The sequence below is a fragment of the Neodiprion pinetum genome, chromosome 4 (assembly GCF_021155775.2).
Source record: "Neodiprion pinetum isolate iyNeoPine1 chromosome 4, iyNeoPine1.2, whole genome shotgun sequence".
Lineage (NCBI taxonomy): Eukaryota > Metazoa > Arthropoda > Insecta > Hymenoptera > Diprionidae > Neodiprion > Neodiprion pinetum.
In genome coordinates, this window is record NC_060235.2 from 28,213,429 (window position 1) to 28,234,482 (window position 21,054).

The 21,054-nt window shown below is 35.4% G+C and overlaps 4 protein-coding genes across 15 annotated transcripts in view; 2 read left to right on the forward strand and 2 right to left on the reverse strand.

The window, feature by feature from the left end:
- Positions 1–1,597, reverse strand: part of LOC124216444 (mitochondrial glutamate carrier 1) — a 13,038-nt gene extending 11,441 nt beyond the window's left edge. The window contains exon 1 of the mRNA XM_046620976.1: positions 1,311–1,597. The gene's annotated coding sequence lies outside the window, so the exon portion shown is untranslated. The remainder of the gene's footprint in view (positions 1–1,310) is intronic.
- Positions 1–11,529, forward strand: part of Grip163 (gamma-tubulin complex component 6) — a 12,619-nt gene extending 1,090 nt beyond the window's left edge. The window contains exons 2-17 of the mRNA XM_046622721.1: positions 2,155–2,191; positions 2,643–2,813; positions 2,928–3,148; positions 3,248–3,486; positions 3,927–4,035; positions 4,132–4,491; positions 4,711–4,821; positions 4,934–5,104; positions 5,222–5,517; positions 5,642–5,861; positions 5,962–6,193; positions 6,306–6,498; positions 6,580–8,674; positions 8,771–8,980; positions 9,195–9,367; positions 9,565–11,529. Coding sequence (XP_046478677.1) covers positions 2,155–2,191; positions 2,643–2,813; positions 2,928–3,148; positions 3,248–3,486; positions 3,927–4,035; positions 4,132–4,491; positions 4,711–4,821; positions 4,934–5,104; positions 5,222–5,517; positions 5,642–5,861; positions 5,962–6,193; positions 6,306–6,498; positions 6,580–8,674; positions 8,771–8,980; positions 9,195–9,367; positions 9,565–9,865 — 5,139 coding nt within the window. The 3' untranslated portion in view covers positions 9,866–11,529. The remainder of the gene's footprint in view (positions 1–2,154; positions 2,192–2,642; positions 2,814–2,927; positions 3,149–3,247; positions 3,487–3,926; positions 4,036–4,131; positions 4,492–4,710; positions 4,822–4,933; positions 5,105–5,221; positions 5,518–5,641; positions 5,862–5,961; positions 6,194–6,305; positions 6,499–6,579; positions 8,675–8,770; positions 8,981–9,194; positions 9,368–9,564) is intronic.
- The window catches only part of IleRS-m (Isoleucyl-tRNA synthetase, mitochondrial), a 14,118-nt gene continuing 4,584 nt past the window's right edge, over positions 11,521–21,054 (reverse strand). The window contains exons 1-15 of one of the 5 annotated variants that reach the window (XM_046620953.2): positions 18,825–19,646; positions 18,391–18,513; positions 18,014–18,173; positions 16,296–16,500; positions 15,762–16,066; positions 15,256–15,422; positions 14,613–14,849; positions 14,062–14,234; positions 13,757–13,895; positions 13,502–13,659; positions 13,120–13,263; positions 12,748–12,961; positions 12,334–12,586; positions 12,061–12,242; positions 11,521–11,928 (exon numbers count right to left, since the gene is read on the reverse strand). In XM_046620953.2, coding sequence (XP_046476909.1) covers positions 11,710–11,928; positions 12,061–12,242; positions 12,334–12,586; positions 12,748–12,961; positions 13,120–13,263; positions 13,502–13,659; positions 13,757–13,895; positions 14,062–14,234; positions 14,613–14,849; positions 15,256–15,422; positions 15,762–16,066; positions 16,296–16,500; positions 18,014–18,173; positions 18,391–18,513; positions 18,825–19,028 — 2,883 coding nt within the window. In that variant the 5' untranslated portion in view covers positions 19,029–19,646 and the 3' untranslated portion in view covers positions 11,521–11,709. Of the gene's footprint in view, positions 11,929–12,060; positions 12,243–12,333; positions 12,587–12,747; positions 12,962–13,119; positions 13,264–13,501; positions 13,660–13,756; positions 13,896–14,061; positions 14,235–14,612; positions 14,850–15,255; positions 15,423–15,761; positions 16,067–16,295; positions 16,501–18,013; positions 18,174–18,390; positions 18,514–18,824; positions 19,649–21,054 lie in introns of those variants that run through there. The other 4 variants (XM_069135246.1, XM_046620955.2, XM_046620954.2 and 1 more) reach the window with 4 other exon arrangements.
- Positions 19,384–21,054, forward strand: part of LOC124216443 (phospholipase A1-like) — a 4,581-nt gene continuing 2,910 nt past the window's right edge. The window contains exons 1-5 of one of the 8 annotated variants that reach the window (XM_046620973.2): positions 19,466–19,484; positions 20,177–20,280; positions 20,491–20,625; positions 20,732–20,792; positions 20,891–21,042. In XM_046620973.2, the coding sequence (XP_046476929.1) occupies positions 20,586–20,625; positions 20,732–20,792; positions 20,891–21,042 (253 nt within the window). In that variant the 5' untranslated portion in view covers positions 19,466–19,484; positions 20,177–20,280; positions 20,491–20,585. The other 7 variants (XM_046620974.2, XM_046620972.2, XM_046620971.2 and 4 more) reach the window with 7 other exon arrangements.

Consider the following 21,054-nt stretch of genomic DNA (forward strand, 5'->3'; position numbering starts at 1 on the left):
AAATGAAAACCGCGTAGCGATAAAGCTCAACAATCGGAAAAGAATAGAAACTGAACGATTAGCAGAATTATGAATCCCATTTCTTTAAGTTTCCGAATTAAGCATGAGTTTTCCCAATGAGACACTTCGTTTTAATCTGTTTATTCGTTTCTATTCGATTTTATCTGTTCTTTCCTATCCCGTCATATTCGCGACAATGCCGCCTCCAATAGCTTGTTCGTTTCAATTATTTATTTAGAATAAGGGATGGCAATTATCAATCAGATTCAATTCTTTCTATCCGAATTAATTCTTTTCAAAGAATACGAAACATCCGTTTGGATAAAGAAATCGGAATAGATCGTATTGAAATTCTCAATCCGTTTCTATTCTTTTCCGATTGTTGGGAGGCGCTGAGCGTAGTTCAAAGTTCGCGTGGGGAGCTTTCGGACCACAGTCATGAGTTGTAGGATTGATAATGCGATTTTGGATTGGCTCATATAAATGTTTGAGTGAAAACTGTTTCTAAGATGATATATCATGTTTCATGATTTCAAGCTAACTATATTAAGACCGTCATATACGTGATTAAAATAATTGTGACCGATCATTTTCATTACCAATAATGATGAAAGCATACGTTCATCATTAGCAAAGGAGCGGGAAAAAATATTTTGTAGAGATTATATGGTTATGATATAACAATGTTAAGGATATTCGGTGCATCTATTCTATCTAATTAATCTTACCAATCGAATACTAGAAACGTTGAAATAGTTTGAAGAGAGAATATTCAGTGGTGGTAGCGACATCACGCACGCGTGTATATTATTATCTCAAATATTGAGTCACTTTGCGCCTAATTTTTGTCACTTAAATATATGTTCGCTTGTTTTCAATTTTTCGCTGCATGTGAATATGAGTAAACGTGTTTGTACATATGATAAGCCGAATCGAATTATATATGTATTTAATCGGCAGACAAGAATTAATTACAAAAGTAGAACAGTCAGATTTTGCAACTTATTTTCAGACACAAATTCGTTGATAGGTACGTTCGGTATTTTTTACAAAATTCCTTTCCAGGCTTTGAAATATCGAAGCTGTCAGATCCGCTGTTCTGTACGAGCAGGTCAATAATTACCCCCCATCATAGTACGTCACAATTGACCATCGTTGTAATCGCTATCCAAATTTTATGAATACGATTAGAAGAATCATACATGCATATTTACGTGGCTGGGTAAGCCAACGAGTCAATGCAGGTCTATAATAATTTATAATGTATAGTGCATACACATATGTACACGTTAAAAATCGTTTTTACTCACACTTGTACGTAGTACACTGGTAAATCTACAGAGTTCCAAATATCTGTTTGTGGGATTCGAAATACTCAATCCGGTGGTAAATGAGCCGTGGGGTGGCCTGCCGCACTGTATTAATTACCACAATTCCTCGTCTATTAATGACCAATTAAAATTGAAATTCGGTTCTTGAGGGCACACTGAATACACTTGACCACTCACTCGCCTCACCCGCGTGCACCGAGAAACCACGAGAAACTGTAGGAAAGTGTCGTGTCGCCGCGAACTGGCGACGGACGTTCGGAGAAAAGGAGACGGACAACTCGGTTCCAGTAGCGAGACAAATTCGGAGCGCGGCTACGCACTGCCGGTATTACAGTGAGCAAAATATCGTCGTGAAAATTTGAAAATAATAACGCTCTTCGCATCTTTTTAGCGATTGAAAACCCCTTGATTGATCAACTGTCATTCTGAATTGGACAGTTTCAAATTTCGAACGCAATTCAAATTCTTTCGATCCTGACAAACTTTGATATCGTTCCAATTTTTCTACTCATCGTCGTTTCATCGTTGAATGATTGATGATTGGAATCGGGTGCATGAAATCATTTTCCAGCTTTCGATACTTTTCAGCTATCCACTATTTTTCCGATGCTCACCTCTCTGATCAACTGACCAACAACTGACTTTTCAATCATTTCAAACTACACAATCCTTCTATAATCTACTCATACGAAGATCGTAACGCCATCAATTGGATAGCGCAGGAATTATACATCACATGTGCAGAGAGAAACCTACATGGTACTGTATGTACATAAGTATATAACCATATATCAATAGTTACCACTGATTATATATTTAGCAGGGCCCTACCTTTTCGACGTCACCGACTATTTTAGCGCGTAAGTAGAAAAAGTTTCGTTTGAAGTCGTCGAAGCGGAAAATTAGGCAGCATAGTTCGGTGTTTTATTTATTTGTCATTCACCACCGCGGTATTTACAACTTGAGCTTTCGAAAAAATGTTGATATCCTACGTATCTTACATGACTTTAAATTCGCTTAGAGATAGGTGATAAAGATCAAAGTGTACGAGAACAGTGTACGTTATTAATTATATGCTTCGAAGAGGTTACCCGTCAAGTTGAAATTGCGAGTTTCAATCCACCAGTGTCCAATCTTAATAAATATAAAAAAATACAACATTTTTGCCGTCTTGCTTGTCACATTTTTTTTATTATTTCTACGTCGTAATTCTGGTTCCTAATTGTCAATCTTGAAAAGATGTACGACTCCAATACTAATTTATGATCGATTTGATTGAAAAAAAAATGGATTCAAACACTGGCGATGCAGGTACTTATGGTCTCCTAACTGAGCTCTGCAGAAACTTCCTCGAAAAGCAGAGCACTGCTGACAACCATCCGTACATTCCGCAAAAAGATTATTCTGCGACTCTTAAAAAATTAAGGTCCAAAGCTTATGGTGTACTGCTCAACAAGTCCATAGAGACGTACGAAGTATACGGTGAGTATGACTCACTAGTATTGATTGGAATAGAAAAAACCACTCATCTCATTAAATGTCATGCTGTTTTAAGATACTACAGTTATTACTAATGTATTAAATGTATCCCTACAGGAGGACAGAGAAGCAAAGATAGGGACCCCATTGTTGAATTATTGAAACATGCTTTTGTGTTAAAAGTTGGTAAGAAATCTTTGGCAAAAGCTACGGAGCTTGAAGTATTTGTCGATGAATTAATTGACTCTGAAGATGACATAGATCCGACTATTTATTCCACTCTGGAGTTGCTTGTCAGTTTGAAAAACTTGGAAACACAAGAGCCAGAGAAAGAATTGGTAAACATAATTTAAGGTTGTTTAATAGTAGTAATCCATTATTAAGCGAATGACAGTTTTGCGAAATATTCCGCTTAAAATTTTTATTTCATATTACAGAATGTCTTCCATTATGGAAAACCTAATCCATTTCTGCCTGAGTTATTATGGGATGGCAAAGGTGTTACACCGTTTCAAATCTATCCGCTGGAGTCATTCGTTATCTCAGACGTATTTGAAGGATTATTGGGTATCAAGCATAGTTCTGTTATACAAAACTGTGCAGTTGAGCCTGGCAGTAGACTGTCGTTTCTTGGAAGATTTAGGTCTACTACCACAATTGCCACCGAATCCATTCGGTGAGTACCTCACTTTTAGTGCTGGCTCTTCGCACATTTGCCACCGATACTATGAGTATTAATTTTACCATTTTAACTATTTCGCTCATGGAAAAAATAATTGTAAATCAACTGTAAAAGATAAAATAGAAAACTGCATCATCGCACTTTCAAATCAATGAATTCTTAACATTTGAATCACAAAAATGGTTACAATATAGTCATGATTTTGATCAGAACCTTTCATACGAATAAATCCAACAGTTATGTTTTATACTTTAAATGCTGTATCATTATTATACCAATGATGTACGTATGAGAAACTCTTCTTTGTTTCTTTCTTTATTAGCTCAAGAGAGTGAATCTTAATCCATCCATTTTCTCTATTATTAATTCTAGTTGTTTAGAATTTCTTAAGCACATACCATTAAAATTGAACGATATAAATGATACTCCTCCAGCAGTGGGAATACCATACCACCTATAGGATACGAAGCGTCTAAAGGGTTATTAGAGCTTACCGCATTCCGAGACTACAGTATGCCATCATATTTTCTACCAAACATCAGGGTAGGTGTGCATAACTCTTGTTCCAATTAACGAAGTGTTTCTCAAAAATTACAACAATGTCTTCAAGTGTAATAATATTCGTTTGTACCGGTTCAGGAAGATGCAGAGGAAGTAGCAAGTGATCATTATCTGCAGAACGAGGGATTGGTAACGGAAGTCGAACCATCTTGGGAGGGTGCTGATCCACCATGCGTGGACACCAGCACTTCTGATATTTGGGATGTCCAAGTATCTAATCACTATATTTATGAGAGATTAAGTACTGCTAAGCATAGTCTCAACGATATCTGGGAAAATGTGGTCACTAGTCAGCCAGTGTCTAATTATCGTACATGGGAGACTCTTGGTCAGTTTGACCCACCAAAGCAGCTACACTTTATAACGGAATCTTCCGAAGCCATGTTTCATATAAGAAGAATAAAACAGGCCAACAATTTACAAATAGCATCGACCAGGGTGAGAATACACCACTGCTACTAAAATTGAATGATATAATTATTACAATTTTTATTTTTATTCAGCCTATGTCACATGATTGTATGAAACGCATCATTTTTCTACTACATTTACACTTGAATAAAAATAATATTTTTTGTGTACGATGGTTTCATATCAACGATTGCAAACATATGACTATTGTATTTATATTGTTACAGCGTTTTTGTCATTTTTCAGTTTACCGATTCTGTAAGCTTGATCGACGAAGTTTCCAGCCAACGATTCTTATCAGACATAAAATTACTGCTAGTTGGGATTGAGTCAGACTGTTTCATGTATGATAATTCGGTAAAAATTAACTCACTTTTGATTATGATTTGTTTTGATGCTTACTCCATACCATCACTGTGATGGCGGAAGTATGGTAAAAGATTTTTTTCTGACCTGTGAACAATTTTAGCTGGGGTTTTATTTGATACCCAACTTGGCTGTCCCAGGATTAAGTATTGAAAGTTTGAAAGATGTGTGTGCCCCTGTCACTCATTGGGGAAATTGTTTCAAAGCCTTGAGCGTTTTAACAGCGTCGCATCCACAAACTGGTGAATTACAACAAAAAGGACTCATATTTAAGGTAATTCATGTATTCCAATAATATAGAAATTGCACAAAATTTTAATATCTCAAATATGATGTCGTTGCCATTGCTATTTAATATTGACAACTTATTATGTGTGTGGTGCTGTTCCAGGCAATGTGTAATAAAATTAAAGAAGTACTGCTTCGACACCGAGCAGCAATTGATCGCATTTGCGTGGATAAAGAATCGATTGGATTGCTATCTTTACTTGATCAAGTTCGTCCTTTGGGCCTTATAATCACTGAACTAGCTAAACTGTGTCACTGCGATAGTCAAAATAAAGTTGAACTTGACGAGGGTCTCGGAATTCTGACCCATATATACCAAGAAGTCACCAAGGTTACTCAGCCAAAAGTGGCTTTGGTGTTTTATTCTGTACTCAAGGCCTGTTGCGAGGTTTATTTTTGGTATGCACCTTAGTAATAATTTAAAAAAATAACAGTGAAACCAGATAATTTTACAAATCATTCCTTAGAAGCCCCTACGGATTTACTTTGTTTTTGATTGCAGCATAATTATCACTGTTTTCAGGTTTCTGCAAAAGTGGTTATTTGAAGGTGTCTGTGATGATATATACGGAGAATTTATGATCAAAGTAAAGCCGCAGTACCTGAGACAACGGGGACATAGGTTTTGGACAAAGGGTTTCTTAATAAACCACAAATCAGTACCTGGCTTCTTAGGAGAACTAACGGATTCTATACTGCAATGTGGGAAAGCAGTCAGACTTCTGAAGATCTGTGATCCAAAGGTGAATTTTTTTGATATAAGGCAATTTAAACGTAAAGCGTGCAATCTAAATTTTGTTTTTGACATTGTACTTGATTATAAAAATTATTTACATTTGTCAGAATCCGCTGTGCGGTGTCTTGGCGACTTCCTATCCGGCTGTACGAGTTTGCCTAAGTGTAGGACAGCTCAGAGAACAACAGATACATTGTAGTGAATATATGACTAGAGGTAGATCAGCTCTCGGTACAAACGTCTCTCTCTGTTCAGCTCTTCAAGAAAACAGAGATATCCTGAAAAAGAAAGCACAACTCGTCAACATTGCTCATCAGGAAATGTTAATACGATTCAAACGTTAGTACACATCATCTATTGAAGCACCTCATGGGTATTCAACCGCCTTTATATGTGATGAGCAGAAATGTTCAAGGTGTAGATCATTAGTTCATAAATTACTAATTTCTAGGTGAACAGGAGGAAATTGCCAAGCAAATAGCACAAGGCAAACGTGAATTATTAGCAGAATTGAAAGACCAAGCAGAAGAGGCTGTTCTTCGCAAGGAAAGAGATAGAGAAGCTCAATTACAGGCTGATCAACTACTTATGGAAAAAATTAACAGGGAACAGAAAGAAGAGGCTAAAAGAATGCAGCAAGAAAAGTGAGCTTTATTTCACATGACAATTAGTCACTTATATATTAGGTATTTTTGTTGAATTTTATTGTTCGTAATTTTTTTCAGAGAGAATGTTCTAATGTATTACAACGGATTAGCTATTGAAGCCGATAGACGCAAAGTTCATGCTGATTGGCGTATCAGGCGTATGGAATTATTTGACAAGAGATTAGCTGCTTTATCTAAAGCTAAACGGGAAGTGTGGGAAATGAAAGACAGTTTGAGAGTAACGAGTTCAAAAGAGAATAGCCATTTTGTGACAAAAATTTCAAATAATGATGAGGTAGTTACAGAAGAACATGTGAAACAGAGTGTTGATCTTTGCAGCGAAGACTTAAACTTGAATGATCCCATACAGCTACTTGAATCTGAGAGGAGTGAAGTCGATGCCAATGCTAATAAAAAAGAAGATGAAAACAGTAACGTTGAACAACTTTCCACGCCAGTTACAAATGATACAAAAAGTTCTCCAACAAAAAATGCTAATAAAGACACTCTAGTTCATGCAAAAGATGAAAATAGTGAAACGACTGAAAGTGTTACTATTAAATCACCTCGGCCTACTGTATTAAATATCACACCGATAAGTTTGTCAACAGAGCCAATTAAAATCAGAGATGATCTTTTAGAGAAAAAAATATTGCAGAAAAATAGAAATAGGGTAATGGGTCATACAGTGTTTTCAGGGGAGGCTTATTACGAGGAATTTGACAATGAAAAAAATAATTTGCAGAACTTTCTCATCGATAGAACAGACATCACAAAAGAAGCACTAGCTAATAAAATCAGAAATACTGGGAACTTGGATGCATTTATTGGGTTAGATAGAGATTCGACAGTTCCAATTTTGAATGAGGAAGTTATTGTGAATTTGATGAAGTTCGGAAATCCCGATAATCTAACGGAATTACAACGTAACAAGCTTAAAGTTCTCCGAGAAGAATATGACTGGACACCAAATAACAATCAGATGAGAAACGTTTTCTCTAATAAAGACCAAAACATCACAGCAGGTTCAGTTGATCAAGTACAATCAGACAAAATTTTAATGGAGTCAATTCCTCCAAGTTATCTTTCTGAATTACAAATAAATAGTAACCGGAATGTTCAACACCGTACTAATCAGGTTCCAAATGATCTGAAGCAAATAAAGAATTTGATTGATCACGAGTTAACTGATGCAGAGAAGAACCGAAACAGAAACATGGCACATCGTACTGGTCAAGAAATGCCAGCTTTGATAATCCCAGAACATATAGCACACGAGTTGACAGATGCACAGAAAAACAGAAATAGAAATATGCAACATTCTACTGATCAAGGTACTACACCGGATGAAGCTGCCAGAGATGAACCTGCAGTTTTAACTCAGGCTCAAAAAAATCGGGCCCGTGTCATGGAACAGGAATTTTATGTTTATGGTAGTGCTTCTGTTGATAAACAAAATGATAATCTCGACCTCTGTACACCATTCCCAATATCAGAATCGACTAGTTCGCAACAAATCATTCAAGAAAATACTACACCCATGTCATGTAACACAGATAATTTCCCTCTGTCAGTGAGTAGTAGCATGTCACAACTACAACAGTGTATGGATACCCCTTTATCTGAAATGAGCACTGACATGCGATCTGCCTTAACTACAGGTGAAATATTAACTGCTGATACAGCACGCTCAGATATTTCGGAAAGTGGCTTCAAATTTCCAGAAAAATCTCCAATGTTTCCTAATTTTTTGGGCATTAGCTCCGCTGCGATGACGCCAACTTCAGAATCAGTGTTGACTGTAACAGATGTAGAGATGATCGACAACACATCACTGCATGTTTATTTAGAAAAATCCGTTGCTATTCCTTTACAAGTCCAAAGCAGACTTGTAAACGATGCAATCATTAAGTACTTGCTCAGCGAACATAAATTCTTATCTCATTTACACAGCCTTAGAAGTTACTTCTTTTTACTGAATGGCGAGTTTGCTAAAAATTTAACAAAGTCTTTATTCACAAGACTTTATGAGATTTCAATACCAGCAGATCTGTTGAATTCAGCGACACTGAATAATCTGTTAAATAAAGCACTTGTTGCATCGCTCAGTAGCAGCTATGCAAACTCGGAGCGACTCAGCCTCTCTGTCACTGATGTACCTTCTCAGTTACAGGTAATCTATAGTAATTGACATTTTATAATGTGAATGATGGTGAATCATTCCCAGTCAGCATCAGTGAATGTGTCATATGTTAATTACTAATTTCAGGTTTCAAATCCTGAAGCCTTACAATGTCTTTGCTTGAATTATAAAATATCGTGGCCACTGAACATAATATTAGATGACATGTCGATGCTGCAATATAGTAAGGTGTTCAAATTTTTACTCATGGTTGGACGTGTCATGTGGGTTCTACAAGAAGATTTTCACATTTTGAAAGTAGAACGAAAAGCTACAAACTCTAAAGAATATCATGGGGTATGTATTCGCTATATCTCTGTACCAAGTAATTTTGTGCAAAGTCCCCGTGGAAAGCTATAGTAAACAAATTATGGAACTCTAGCTAAAGCGAATTTGCAGCACGACTAGAACTAAGAACATGCCGTGATTGCTCATGCCCAAGCTCCCCATGTGGGCTTTGAAACATAGTTAAAAGATCTCCGATCATGAATATGTTTGGTTTTTTTCACAGATACAATTGTTCAGACACTCAATGATGCAGTTCATGACAGCTTTGCATAATTACTTAACTTGCAGTGTACTTCATGCCAGCTGGGCAGAATTTGAAAAGGATCTGGAAAATGCCATAACCATTGATCAGGTGTATCTCACTCATGTGGGTTATATAAAGAAAATTCTCTCTCGGTGAGTTAATTATAATAGATATGTTACTCTGTAGAAGATAACTTCAAAAAATATAAATTCGGTGTAACTTCACAGCTGCATGCTACGACACAGGAATCGAACAGAATATTTTGAATATAGAATTGTAATATTCGAGATTGCATCAAATTTTCAACAATACAGAAAAAAAGAACTGACGTGATAACTTATTCATCTAGGTGCATGTTAAATCCACGAGGAGAAAAAATGCGAACATGTCTGCACAACATTTTCAAGGTTATCTTGAAATTTCACAATCGTGTGCGGTCACAAAGTTGGATTATCACTCCCACGGGATACGTGCATCCTAATTTTGCGAAGTTGCAGCAATTGTACAAAGCTTTTTGTGAATTACGGACATACTTGGCCCACGTTGCAGATAAGTTGGCTAGCAGTGGATATCAACCGCATCTGACACATTTTCTTAATGCGCTCAACATAAATTGCCTTTACGACCTAACTGTTAAAAGAAAAGAGTAAATCACGTGTTATGAAAGAAAGAAACGTACATTTCTGCATTACGTTCCTCATGCAGTACTCTGTATATTTGAATATATATTAATAGACATTAGATTTATAATAAATTCCAGAATTACTGCAAACTCCAAAACCTTTATAGCTTTGTAAATATGAAATTATTAGTGTCTGTGATCATTCTTTATGTGAAACTTGCAGGAATTTCGATGTTTTACATAGAAACAAGGAAGCGTTTTACTTCCGACTCACGTTTCACATAGTGCATGGTGAATTGTGCTGTGACGCTTCCCAGTTTTCGATGGCAATTAATAATTACATTGATTTAATACTAAGTATGTAATCTTTGCAAGGTCCAAAGATCATAACACTAACACAACTGAAGGTAAATCTGTCACGGTTGCAGTGCGGGCTGCATTTTTCCCCTACTTATTAGTTAAATTAACATTACGTTAACCATATTTTTTTAGCAAACTGCATATTTTATGTTAAACTTATTATAATTTCTTGGCCTGTTGTTGGTGAATAATTATGTTTGAATGAAAGTGCAGCACTGTTAAAATTGTAGGTACTAGACAGTTATGTGTGCGATGGTGCTTCTTCAATATTTAATGTAGCATTTTCTCAATAATAGTTGAACACGAATTACGTCTAAAAATTTCAGTATGAAACAATACTTATTTAACAAATAGGAATTGTCACTGTTGTTGAGAATTATTAAAGAATGTATATGGATGCATAGCTTGTTGACTAAGTTAGCTTTTAGTAATATAAGGTCTCGTTAAAGTTAAACTTGTATTCTATTGTTGGTAGCTGGCCAAAATAGAAAAATCAGAAATATATGTACGCTTTACAAAGTTACTAGGCGCAAGATGAATGCAATTCCTGTGAACATGAGTTGGAAATAGGCATTCAATTATTTAGCAATTTCTTCCTTACTTGCATGAAATTATTTGACGTAGCTGAAATTGTCGTTTGCAAACCTAACCTTACGCAGGTATTTCAAGCCCTATACAAAAAATATTTGATATTCATAACTGCATCGCAAATTGAGTTAATATTCTTATTGAGAATTCTGAAATTTCCCGAACAGCATGTATTGACGAAAAAAAAATTTGTTCTTGTATTTTGAAACCACCTCGCTTTGAGCCAAATTATTTTAGTAAGCAGCTAAAGCAGAGCTTAGTAATGATGAATCACATCATAAGTAGTATCGAAACATAAAATATCAGACTCTATTTTTTTATGAATCAGTTTTTCGAATATGTAAATGTTGTCCAAGCTTCAATCTTATATGATAAATGACTCATAACTAGGATTGGTTTTGTGTTAACTTGGGCTTGTATAATACAATATTTGAATTATTTTTGTATAGCGAACAAAAATACTCAATAATATTGAAAAATAGGGCAATTCATAATTGTATTTCAGTAATACGACCTTGAACATTTATTATGGATATTGTGGTGAGGCAGATGCTAATAAATAATTGATACGTTGTTAGAATTGTTACATAAATCTCACGCAATGTGTGTACATAATAACTATTCTTCTTTGAAGTATAAAAATTATCATCGATCATGTTTAAATTCGCTTAAATCACGATTTGTCCAGCTGCATGTAAATGTTTGTTGTAATACTGTCCCTAAATAAAACAAATGTTAAAAGAAGCGAGTATTTATTAAATTTCTTACAATGACTAGAATTAGCCAACTCGTTGTGAAAAGGATATTGAATGTAATTATTGTTCTGTAGAAACAGCAAAGCCTTTTCACAATAAGTCAACTGTTTTTTCATATGCTGTATATTTATATACAAAAATTATAAACATTTGATGTAATTTATTTTAGTTATGTTGAAAGGTGACTTATAATATCATCGCAACGAGCACAAAGTTTGCCTGGTTGTGGTTCTGGATACCGATAACAGCGTGCGCACAGTGATTTTTCGATCGGTTTTAAATCTATTACTGCATCTTCGATACCATCTTTTGCTATTAAGGTAATTGCAGAAAGTTGGAATAACTCACACAGTTGAGATGTCGTAGAACTTTCATCTTGCTGCAAAGCCTATGAAGCAGAAAATAACAAATTTTATGATTTTTCGATACACTTGTACTCTGCTATAACTTCTTCAAAGTTTGTAATTAAACTTGTTAAAGAAGTTTATTTTGAATGCTTATAAATAGATTTATATCTTACCATGACTATGGAATACTGTGCTGGATTCAGCGTAATCGTAGCTGCCAATTCCCAGGTGTTGATTGTTGCAAGTTTAGTAATTGCAGCTTTTATGTCTAACGCATTTTCTATCACCTTAGCTATGCTCGGTTGGTCCCAGTCTTTTGGTAAATTGTGCGCACTATGAAATAGGGGCACAGAGGCTGCAACACGAAAATTGAATACAGTCATGACCATTTGCGAATTGTTTTGTGAAAAAAAAATTATCTGACGTGTCAAATATATTTCTGTTACCGAGATTATCAGGATGGTGTAACCAGACCTCTTCTGCTAAATGCGGAAGTATTGGGGCTAACGATCTTGTTAAAACAGCCAGTATTTCGCTGATAACATCCACAGCACCAGCTCGATGAGATGAATTTATGCTATTGCAATACAACCTGTCTTTAATTAAATGACAGTATAATGCTGATACTGTATTTGCCACAAAATGTATAATAACTCTGCAGGCATTGTGGTATTCGTAATTACTGTATAATGTTTCAATCTGGAAGAACGAGAACACCGAGTCATTTTGATTCATCACTATTCTATAACATGAAACTGTTTAAAAAAAATAAACATGTAATAAAAATAAGTTAATTAATGAATTTGTTATACCCAATATTTGATAAACCTAATAATTGTTTTATTGGAAATATTTCCTACCCGTTTATCGTAATGATAAAGTTGATGTAACAAATATTTATCAAGATAATGGTATTCCGGTTCTATAGGAGTATCACAAGGATATGGATGCAGAGCACCTAAGAGAAAACGAAATATCAATCTGAGTTTTTGAACGGACTCTGCGCTTCCCTTCAACAACTTCTCCGTAACAGGAACTAGGCTATGTTGAGTGCCATGGCTTGCTACCCACCACCTGCAATTGAAGAATGAGATGAATAAAATTGGAGCAAAGTTCTAAATATTCTTAGATTACGCTAAATAACTTCTTCTGAACAAGCACAAACAAGCATACACTGTATTCACACACTCACACACACGCACACTATACTGTACAATGACGAATATTTGTACCGTAAAGTATCTACACCATAAGCTGGCTTTTTCTTTAGATCTTCACCACCCTGAGTAACTTCTTCAGGATCAATAACATTCCCCAGTGATTTCGACATTTTATGACCTTTGTCATCTACTGCAAATCCATGTGCAAATAAAGACCTAAAATATACAGTAAATAACTATTTGGTTGTAACAATACCTACGCTTTTCTCATAATCATAACACAAATTAGAAATTCAGAACAAAATATCACAATCAAATGATTCATTTATCTATGTAGCAAGTAAATAAAATGTATAAGTATATGACGTATTTTATTGATTCGATAAATAATTTCTAACCTAATTTCTACTTTTTTGCGTTTTGCATTGTAGAATACAAAATACGTAACACTTACTTGTAGGGAGCAGCACCTTGAAGTGCTATGGATGTCAGTAAGGACGATTGAAACCAGCCAGTAAATTGATCGATTCCCTCTAGGTACAGGTCAGCTTTTCCATCAGGTAATACTGTGGACCAAGATATGCCACTGTCAAACCAAATATCTAAAATATCCTGCAAATATGAATATGAGGAAAAACATTATTTGGACTGCATGCTACGAATTCTTTATTGGCTTTCCTGACGTGTCTTGTCAACACGGGTTTCTCACCTGGCCTCTCTCCAACTCAGAAGCATCGACTTCAAGTTCCCGTAAGAGTTTTTTACCAGCTAATTTTTCAATAGGTAATTCCCACCAGCAATCAAGACCATATTTTTGCATCAAGTGACACAATCTTTCGTTCCAATCTCTACGCAAGATATTTAATTACTTAGGTTAATAATATATTTACATATATATTTAGTGAATTGCAATAGATCACATTTTGCAGTTCAGCATATTTGACGTTAAGATAGTTGTAGCATATGAAAGTGTACAGGAAACTAGCAAAGGTAGTTGAAATATGATAAACATACCTATTTGTAATTATATCGCCAGTATCTCTGTAATATAAAACTGGTATTGGTGTTCCCCATACCCTCTGACGCGAGATACACCAATAAGGTCTCATCTTCACTTGTTGTGTCAAACTATTGGTAGAAGATGCACTATTACATACTGGGTACACCGATACATTTTGCAGAGAATCCTAAAATCCGGGTTACAGAGACATATGTGAATTACAAGCTCACAGAAAGATTTGAATATTTACTATTTTAAGAACCTCAAGTGAATGATACAAAAAACTTTGCACTTTAGTCATATTTCCCTACCCTGAATAGATTCAAGAAAACCTAACATTTTGCAGTACATAAATTTCTTGATTATTCAAACAATCGTCATAGACATTAAGTAGATTTTTATTAAAGACCTTGTTCTGAAACGGTCATTGGGTCCTATGTCTTCTATGTGGAAATTTCAATTCGAAATGAAAATGTCTCAGTGAACTGAACTAAAATGTTTCGTACACTTTTGCATACTTTGTACTGCAATGATGAAAACCCAGAATCTGCATTTGAATACTTACTAGTGCCTGCTGTTTAAGAGCACTGGTATTAATAAACCATTGTTTGCTAGCTTTTACAATAACTGGCTCTTTAGTACGCCAGTCATATGGATAGCTATGTTGATAGTTTTCAGTGTGGACCACGTTACTTTGTATTTTATTCAAGATGGCTTCGCCACCTTCATTTAAGACATTTAGGCCAACAAGGTCAGGACCTGCATCGGCGGTATAGCAACCATTTTCGTCCACAAGCGATAACTGCAAGTACAAATGCATTCATAATTACGTCAGACAGGAACATACATAAGATTGATTCATCTTTTAGTTTTTAGAAGACACATATAACCTGATTTAGATTTTCTCTATTCTGTTTATGCGCAGCCTACAGGTTGATAATCAAAGTCAAGTTAAAGTGACAGTGATTACAAAGTAATTTTCAATTCCCAACATCAGACTAGTCACACTTCTCATTGACCACTAATATTGTCAGCTCTCAATTAATTTTTTATTTATATTTTCTTTAACGTTGTCCTGTTCCTGAACTGCATAGGCAAACTTTATACAGACATCTGACAGAGTCTGCATGTAACATTTATCCCTATCTCAGTATTTCATGAGCTCTATTTTTGCAAAGCTAAAATCTATTCAAATGTACCCCACTTACCACTGGTAATTTGTTTGCTAAACCAATAAGAAAATCGTCCATTCCATGCCCTGGGGCTATGTGAACTAAGCCCGTTCCCTTTGCGGTTGTAACGTGACTTCCTGGTACAAATGGTGAACTTAAACCTGTTATTGGTTGTAGATATCTTCCTCCACGAAGCTCAGTTCCTGTTTATGGACATTAAATGCATCATATGAATGATGATAATTCTACTTTTACAAGTTATTCTCAGCCATGCAATATCCATCAAAAATTTTGTACACCGTGTGCAGAATTTCACAGTTGTTAAATAACAGAGAGAATCATTTCATAAGTGCGTCATCAAGATAAGCCACCTGACAAAATATTGAAACAGAATACTAACATTTATTAGTTCGCAACGACATGATTCGGTCTTTGATTACATATAATGTATCTTCAAGTGGGACTTGAATCATTAGTATCACACACTCCATTTGTTATACATGCTGTATGTTTACATATAACTTGCGTCACTAATAGCACACCTGTTATCGTTATTGATGGCTTTAGAATTCCGATTTTTTCTTGAATTTTATTCAGTAAATTTTCGGCAACAATGTAAAAATTCATCTCACTATCCTCTGCAACACAATACTTGACATCTTCGGCAAATGCAATGGCTTCATTGGCCACCAATGTCCAAGGAGTGGTTGTCCATGTAAGGGCGTAGACTGGGTGCCCTTTCAATGATACCAAAGCTGGAGGTAGAACATCCAAAAGCAGCCTGATGGTAGCACTTTTGCTTACATGTTGCTCATTGTATTCTAACTCAGATTCTGCCAGGGCTGTTCTGAATAATAAGAATTTTTATCAAGTTTAAAAATACAAAATTAATATCAAGAGGTCGATTAGATGGAATCACGAAACATGATCACTAATGGTTAGATTATTTTATAACTAAGTTGAAAAACATTGTATTCAAGTTATTATTCTAAATTTTTGGGACATAAATCGCTCTCATTTATGGATTCAAATCAGTGAGCATTGTATTGTTTTAGATGTAAATTATTACATGGTACCTTGATGACGGTGACCAATAAACTGGTTTAAAATCCCTGTTTACAAGGCCTTTTTCGTACAAGGTTATGAATTGGCGTAACTGATTTATAACATACGACGTATGGTGTGTAAAGTAACAACCAGATTCTTTCCAATCTGCCATAATACCCCATGACATAAATACATCCCGTTGCTGTGAAATAGCTTCGTTTGCATATTTTTGAGCTGTAAATAATATGGGATGAATTCTATAAGTATTTAAACGTAAGAAAATATTATGATTGCTGTATTTATACTAAATATAATTCGACTTAGATTCCAAGATGTTATAGAAATTATTTTCTACACAACCTCTTAAAAGCAACCTGTATATATTGGACAAGTACGATTTTTTTGCGTTGCATCCAGAACCAAAAATTGAATTATATATCAAATAATGCAACAATCTAATTATACAGGGTGTCCCTAAATTGCCTCCCACGGACTAGCCAGCATGATACCTCGTTAAAATCGAACCGAGAATTTCTTTTCCGGAAGCTCGTCCGACGCATAGTTTTTGAAATATAAGCGATAGCGCTAGGCCAATCAGAGTGCACCATTTCGTCTAGATTTGCCGCCACGGAAATTGCTGTTTTGTTCGACTGGGTGAATTATTATTATTCGTTTACGAATTAAATATCGGCACCTCCCCTCTCTCGCTGCTGTACCCCTTCTCGGGCGCTGACCTCGGTATTGTTGCCGCGGTACACGCTGCCGGCCGCACATCCATGGGCGCACACTTGTGTGTGTAAACAGAAGCGCATCCTCAAGCATAAGGGGTACAGCAGCGAGAGAGGGGAGGTGCCGATATTTAATTCTTAAACGAATAATAATTCACCCAGACGAACAAAACAGCAATTTCCGTGGCGGCAAATCTAGATGATATGGTGCACTCTGATTGGCCCAGCGCTATCGCTTATAATTCAAAAGCTATGCATCGGACGAGCTTCCGGAAAAGAAATTCTCGGTTGGATTTTAACGAGGTATCATGCTGGCTAGTCCGTGGGAGGCAATTTAGGGACACCCTGTATAATTCAGGACAGATATTCGTACAAAATCTGCTAGGATATGAAATTGAGAATATAAAGTATGAATGTAAATTGTAAAATTGAATACAATCACAATTTGAAATCACTAGAGAAGTCGGAAGCCTCGTGATATTATTCAATGATTTTATTTGAAAGCATAAACTGTGAAAGCTGGAATTCCGCAAAGATGCACATCGCTTAGATTATACTAATTTCACATGATAGGGAGGTGACAATTTTGCTCAAATAAAATTCCCTGACTTTTTCCGTCAAAAAATTTAGAATTCCTTGATCATTTTTCACAAAACTTGGTAATGTTGGGTGGCTTGTGTAACCAAAAGCACCCGAAATTACGAACACCTTCAATACGTAAATTTGAATTCAAAAACACACAGTATTACTTGGTTTCACACAAATAATTAGAAATATAACCATACCATTTCTGAAAGTTGACTTGGCTAAATTTACGGAGCATAGTTGATGTTTGAAAAAAACTTATACAGTACGGTTTTTCCCCATGGCCCATTATATAATTCCCTGACGTTTCCCTGATTATTTTTGATAAACAAAATTCCCCGACTATTCCTGGTTTTCCCTGTTTTTCCAGTCTGTTGCCATCCTGCATGAAGCGAGTTTGTCACAACCGTTAGTGCTATAATTAATATTTTTACCCTTTTGCCGAATTTCAACAGACGTCAAATTCATTGCACTTTCTTTCAATGAAATCAAAGCCTTCATTTCAATGGGAAGGCCATGACAGTCCCAACCTGGTATAAAATGCACTCTCTGTCCACGAATAATCTTGCTCCTAATTGTTATATCTTTGAGTATCTGAAAATGGATGTTTTATGATTATTAGCTGTTCAAATTTAAGTTTTACAGATTAAGCTTAGACTGTTCAATTTAATCAATTTACGATATTAATTGCAGCGTTGGGTTTCGAAGGTTTTCTTGATTAATTTATTCATTATTCATTTATTTTTTGTGTTTTATTATAGTAAAGAATTTTGTAAGTAAACTTGAAAACCAAAAATAAAGTTTTATTCACTTTATTTATGGCATGACCCATGTGTAGATTCCCATTGGCATAGGGCGGTCCATCATGCAAGACAAAATCAGGTTCAGAAAGATTAGCCCGTTGCCAACTATAGAGTTCGGAGAATCCGCATTTCTGCAATGATAACCATGTTTCTCACAAATACAAATCATCGATACTAGGTTAACATCAAACCATCAACAATCATATGAATCAAAGAAATAATGAAGCATGTACAAGTGCATTCAGAAAAATGTACATAATGTTTGGACTAGGTGATGCGTTAGATATTTATCTCAAATTTGGAAGACTTAATGCTAAATGAATAATATAGTGCCAACAATAAACTATTATTCTGGCATGCTAACTTTTCGAACAGGGTATAGAAAAAGAGCAACGATTTCGATTATAGTTGGGTTTCAATTTTTGAAATCAAAAATAAATACCTCTAGTAAATATTTATCCATGTCGACTCGTTTCTTGCCACTAATTCTACTCGGAAACTTTGTTTGCGGCAATAATATAGAAGCAGTGTATTTTTTAGGGTTGACATTTTCGCTGGTCTGGACGTAACGCAGAAGCAAACTTTTCGTGTTATACGAGAAGAGATTTTTCGTTTGTCCTAAAATAACACCCAAACCGGCGGACATGGTTTTCAAAAATCAACTAACCTCAAAACCTCAAAACTAAGGAACTTGGCGCAAGTTACTCATGTGGCGCAACACAAGCACGATGAAATGTATTTTACCCAATCATAGCCCGTCATCCTAAAGGCGATACCTTATTGTATTCAGAGAGAAACCTCAACCAACAGAGAAAATAAACACCGATTTCATGACGTAAACCCAACAGAAAACCAACCCACAATTTAAAATATGGTTTTATAGCAAAAACGTACATGATACCCACAATCAGTATTTCTTGTTTTTTAACAAGACTTATAAGCGAGAATCCCGTTTTTCAGTTTATCGCTTCTAGGTTTAAAAGTAATGAAATAATCTTCGAACTCTAATCGTACTATTCTGATAAGTTTTCGCACAAATGCGTATTGCATTTTTTGTGTATCACTTGTCATAATGCATACTTGCTCGACAAGTGACCCGATCGTAAGTTTTCGAACGTATTTTCACAGTTGACTATATTGTTCTACAAATCGTTTATTCATACTATGGCGTTATTTTGCGTTGAAATAGATGAAAAATGCATAAAAACAGGGATAAACGTCTAAGCGTTTATCGGACAGCGCCCATCCTTTGACCACGTAAACTGAATGTTTTTTACTAATATTTCTCGGAAGGCCTGTGTTACAACTTGTACATACATTGGCGGAGTTCTGAATTTGTGAAAAAAACCTATTTTTATGGTTTTCTCAGTTTTTCTTGTTTAAAAATAGCCTGATCGTGTCTATCCGAAGCTGGTTTTGGTTTGTTAATTCTTTACAACTTTTCGTAATGGAGTACCAAGAATGCTTTATTCGTTTTCGTCTTCGGGCTTTTAGACCTGGTTTGAAGAAAAAGGAAAAAATAGTATGAAGCACGCACTTTTTATATAAAAAATATATTTTATGTACGTAGCACAGCTGTTTTTATGTTAGATTTTACTACATGGAAAAATATCTGTCACTTGGTCCAGTAGTCATATTCGGTTCCTTTTTATTTTACAATATTCAGTCACCAAGGTTGAGTAAACATACGAGTGCCACAATTGTTGTAGGTATACCTGCTGTTTGTATTAAAATTTTAGTAATATTTCATTATCGCACTTAGTCAAACACACATGTGATTAATATTAATTACAGAATTTTTGCACAGTACTATATAAGAAAGCTCATAGTTTTCCCAAAATCAATTATATTTGCAATTATGACTAAGGTTCTCTTGCTGCTCGCTGTTTTCTGCCAAGGTGAGTGTTCAAACTTTGTAATGAATTTTAATAGCGACTATTGAATATACGCAACTTATACTACACATGAACTTTATAAGTATTCAGTAAATCCAATTTTTTTTACTCGTCTATTTGGATGCTTGCATGGCACCTTCCTTATCTTTTTCCATGTTTCTTCCCGAACAAAAAATACCGATGTACTATCATGTATCTCTCATGTGTGTGTAGTTCTCGATGGAGACAGAGTATGAGAATTCACAAAAATTCTAACGATTGTATAATGAAAGCTGAACTTGCTAGCAACGCAGTCAAAAATTTTGTACATGCATCATTTTATGTGTGGGTGTCTTCTGGAGAGACATGGTAAGAGTCACACAAATTATGTCATGTTTTCTATTAATTACAAAAACTGCAATGTGAAATGTTACTATACAAGTTAGATCTTAACTTTTTTCATCCACATTTACAGCATACTTGGGTGCTGCCACCAATGTTGCTCCTGGCGAAATTACAATCCTTCTTTATAATGGGTAGGTTTTAGATTTAAAAAATTTACCATAAACATCAAACCAAACGAATACGATGAATAATTCTCTCATCACGTTTTTTTTCCTACTTATACTCATAGTTCTACAACAAATGAGTACATCGAGTACCCTATAGAATCTGCAGAGCAAGCTGTAAACAATAGCGCATGGAACTCTAGTAACCCAGTTGTACTATATATTCATGGAATCAATGGGACTGTTGATGATGAAAGTACCACTACTGTTACGGACGGTATGTTTTCTC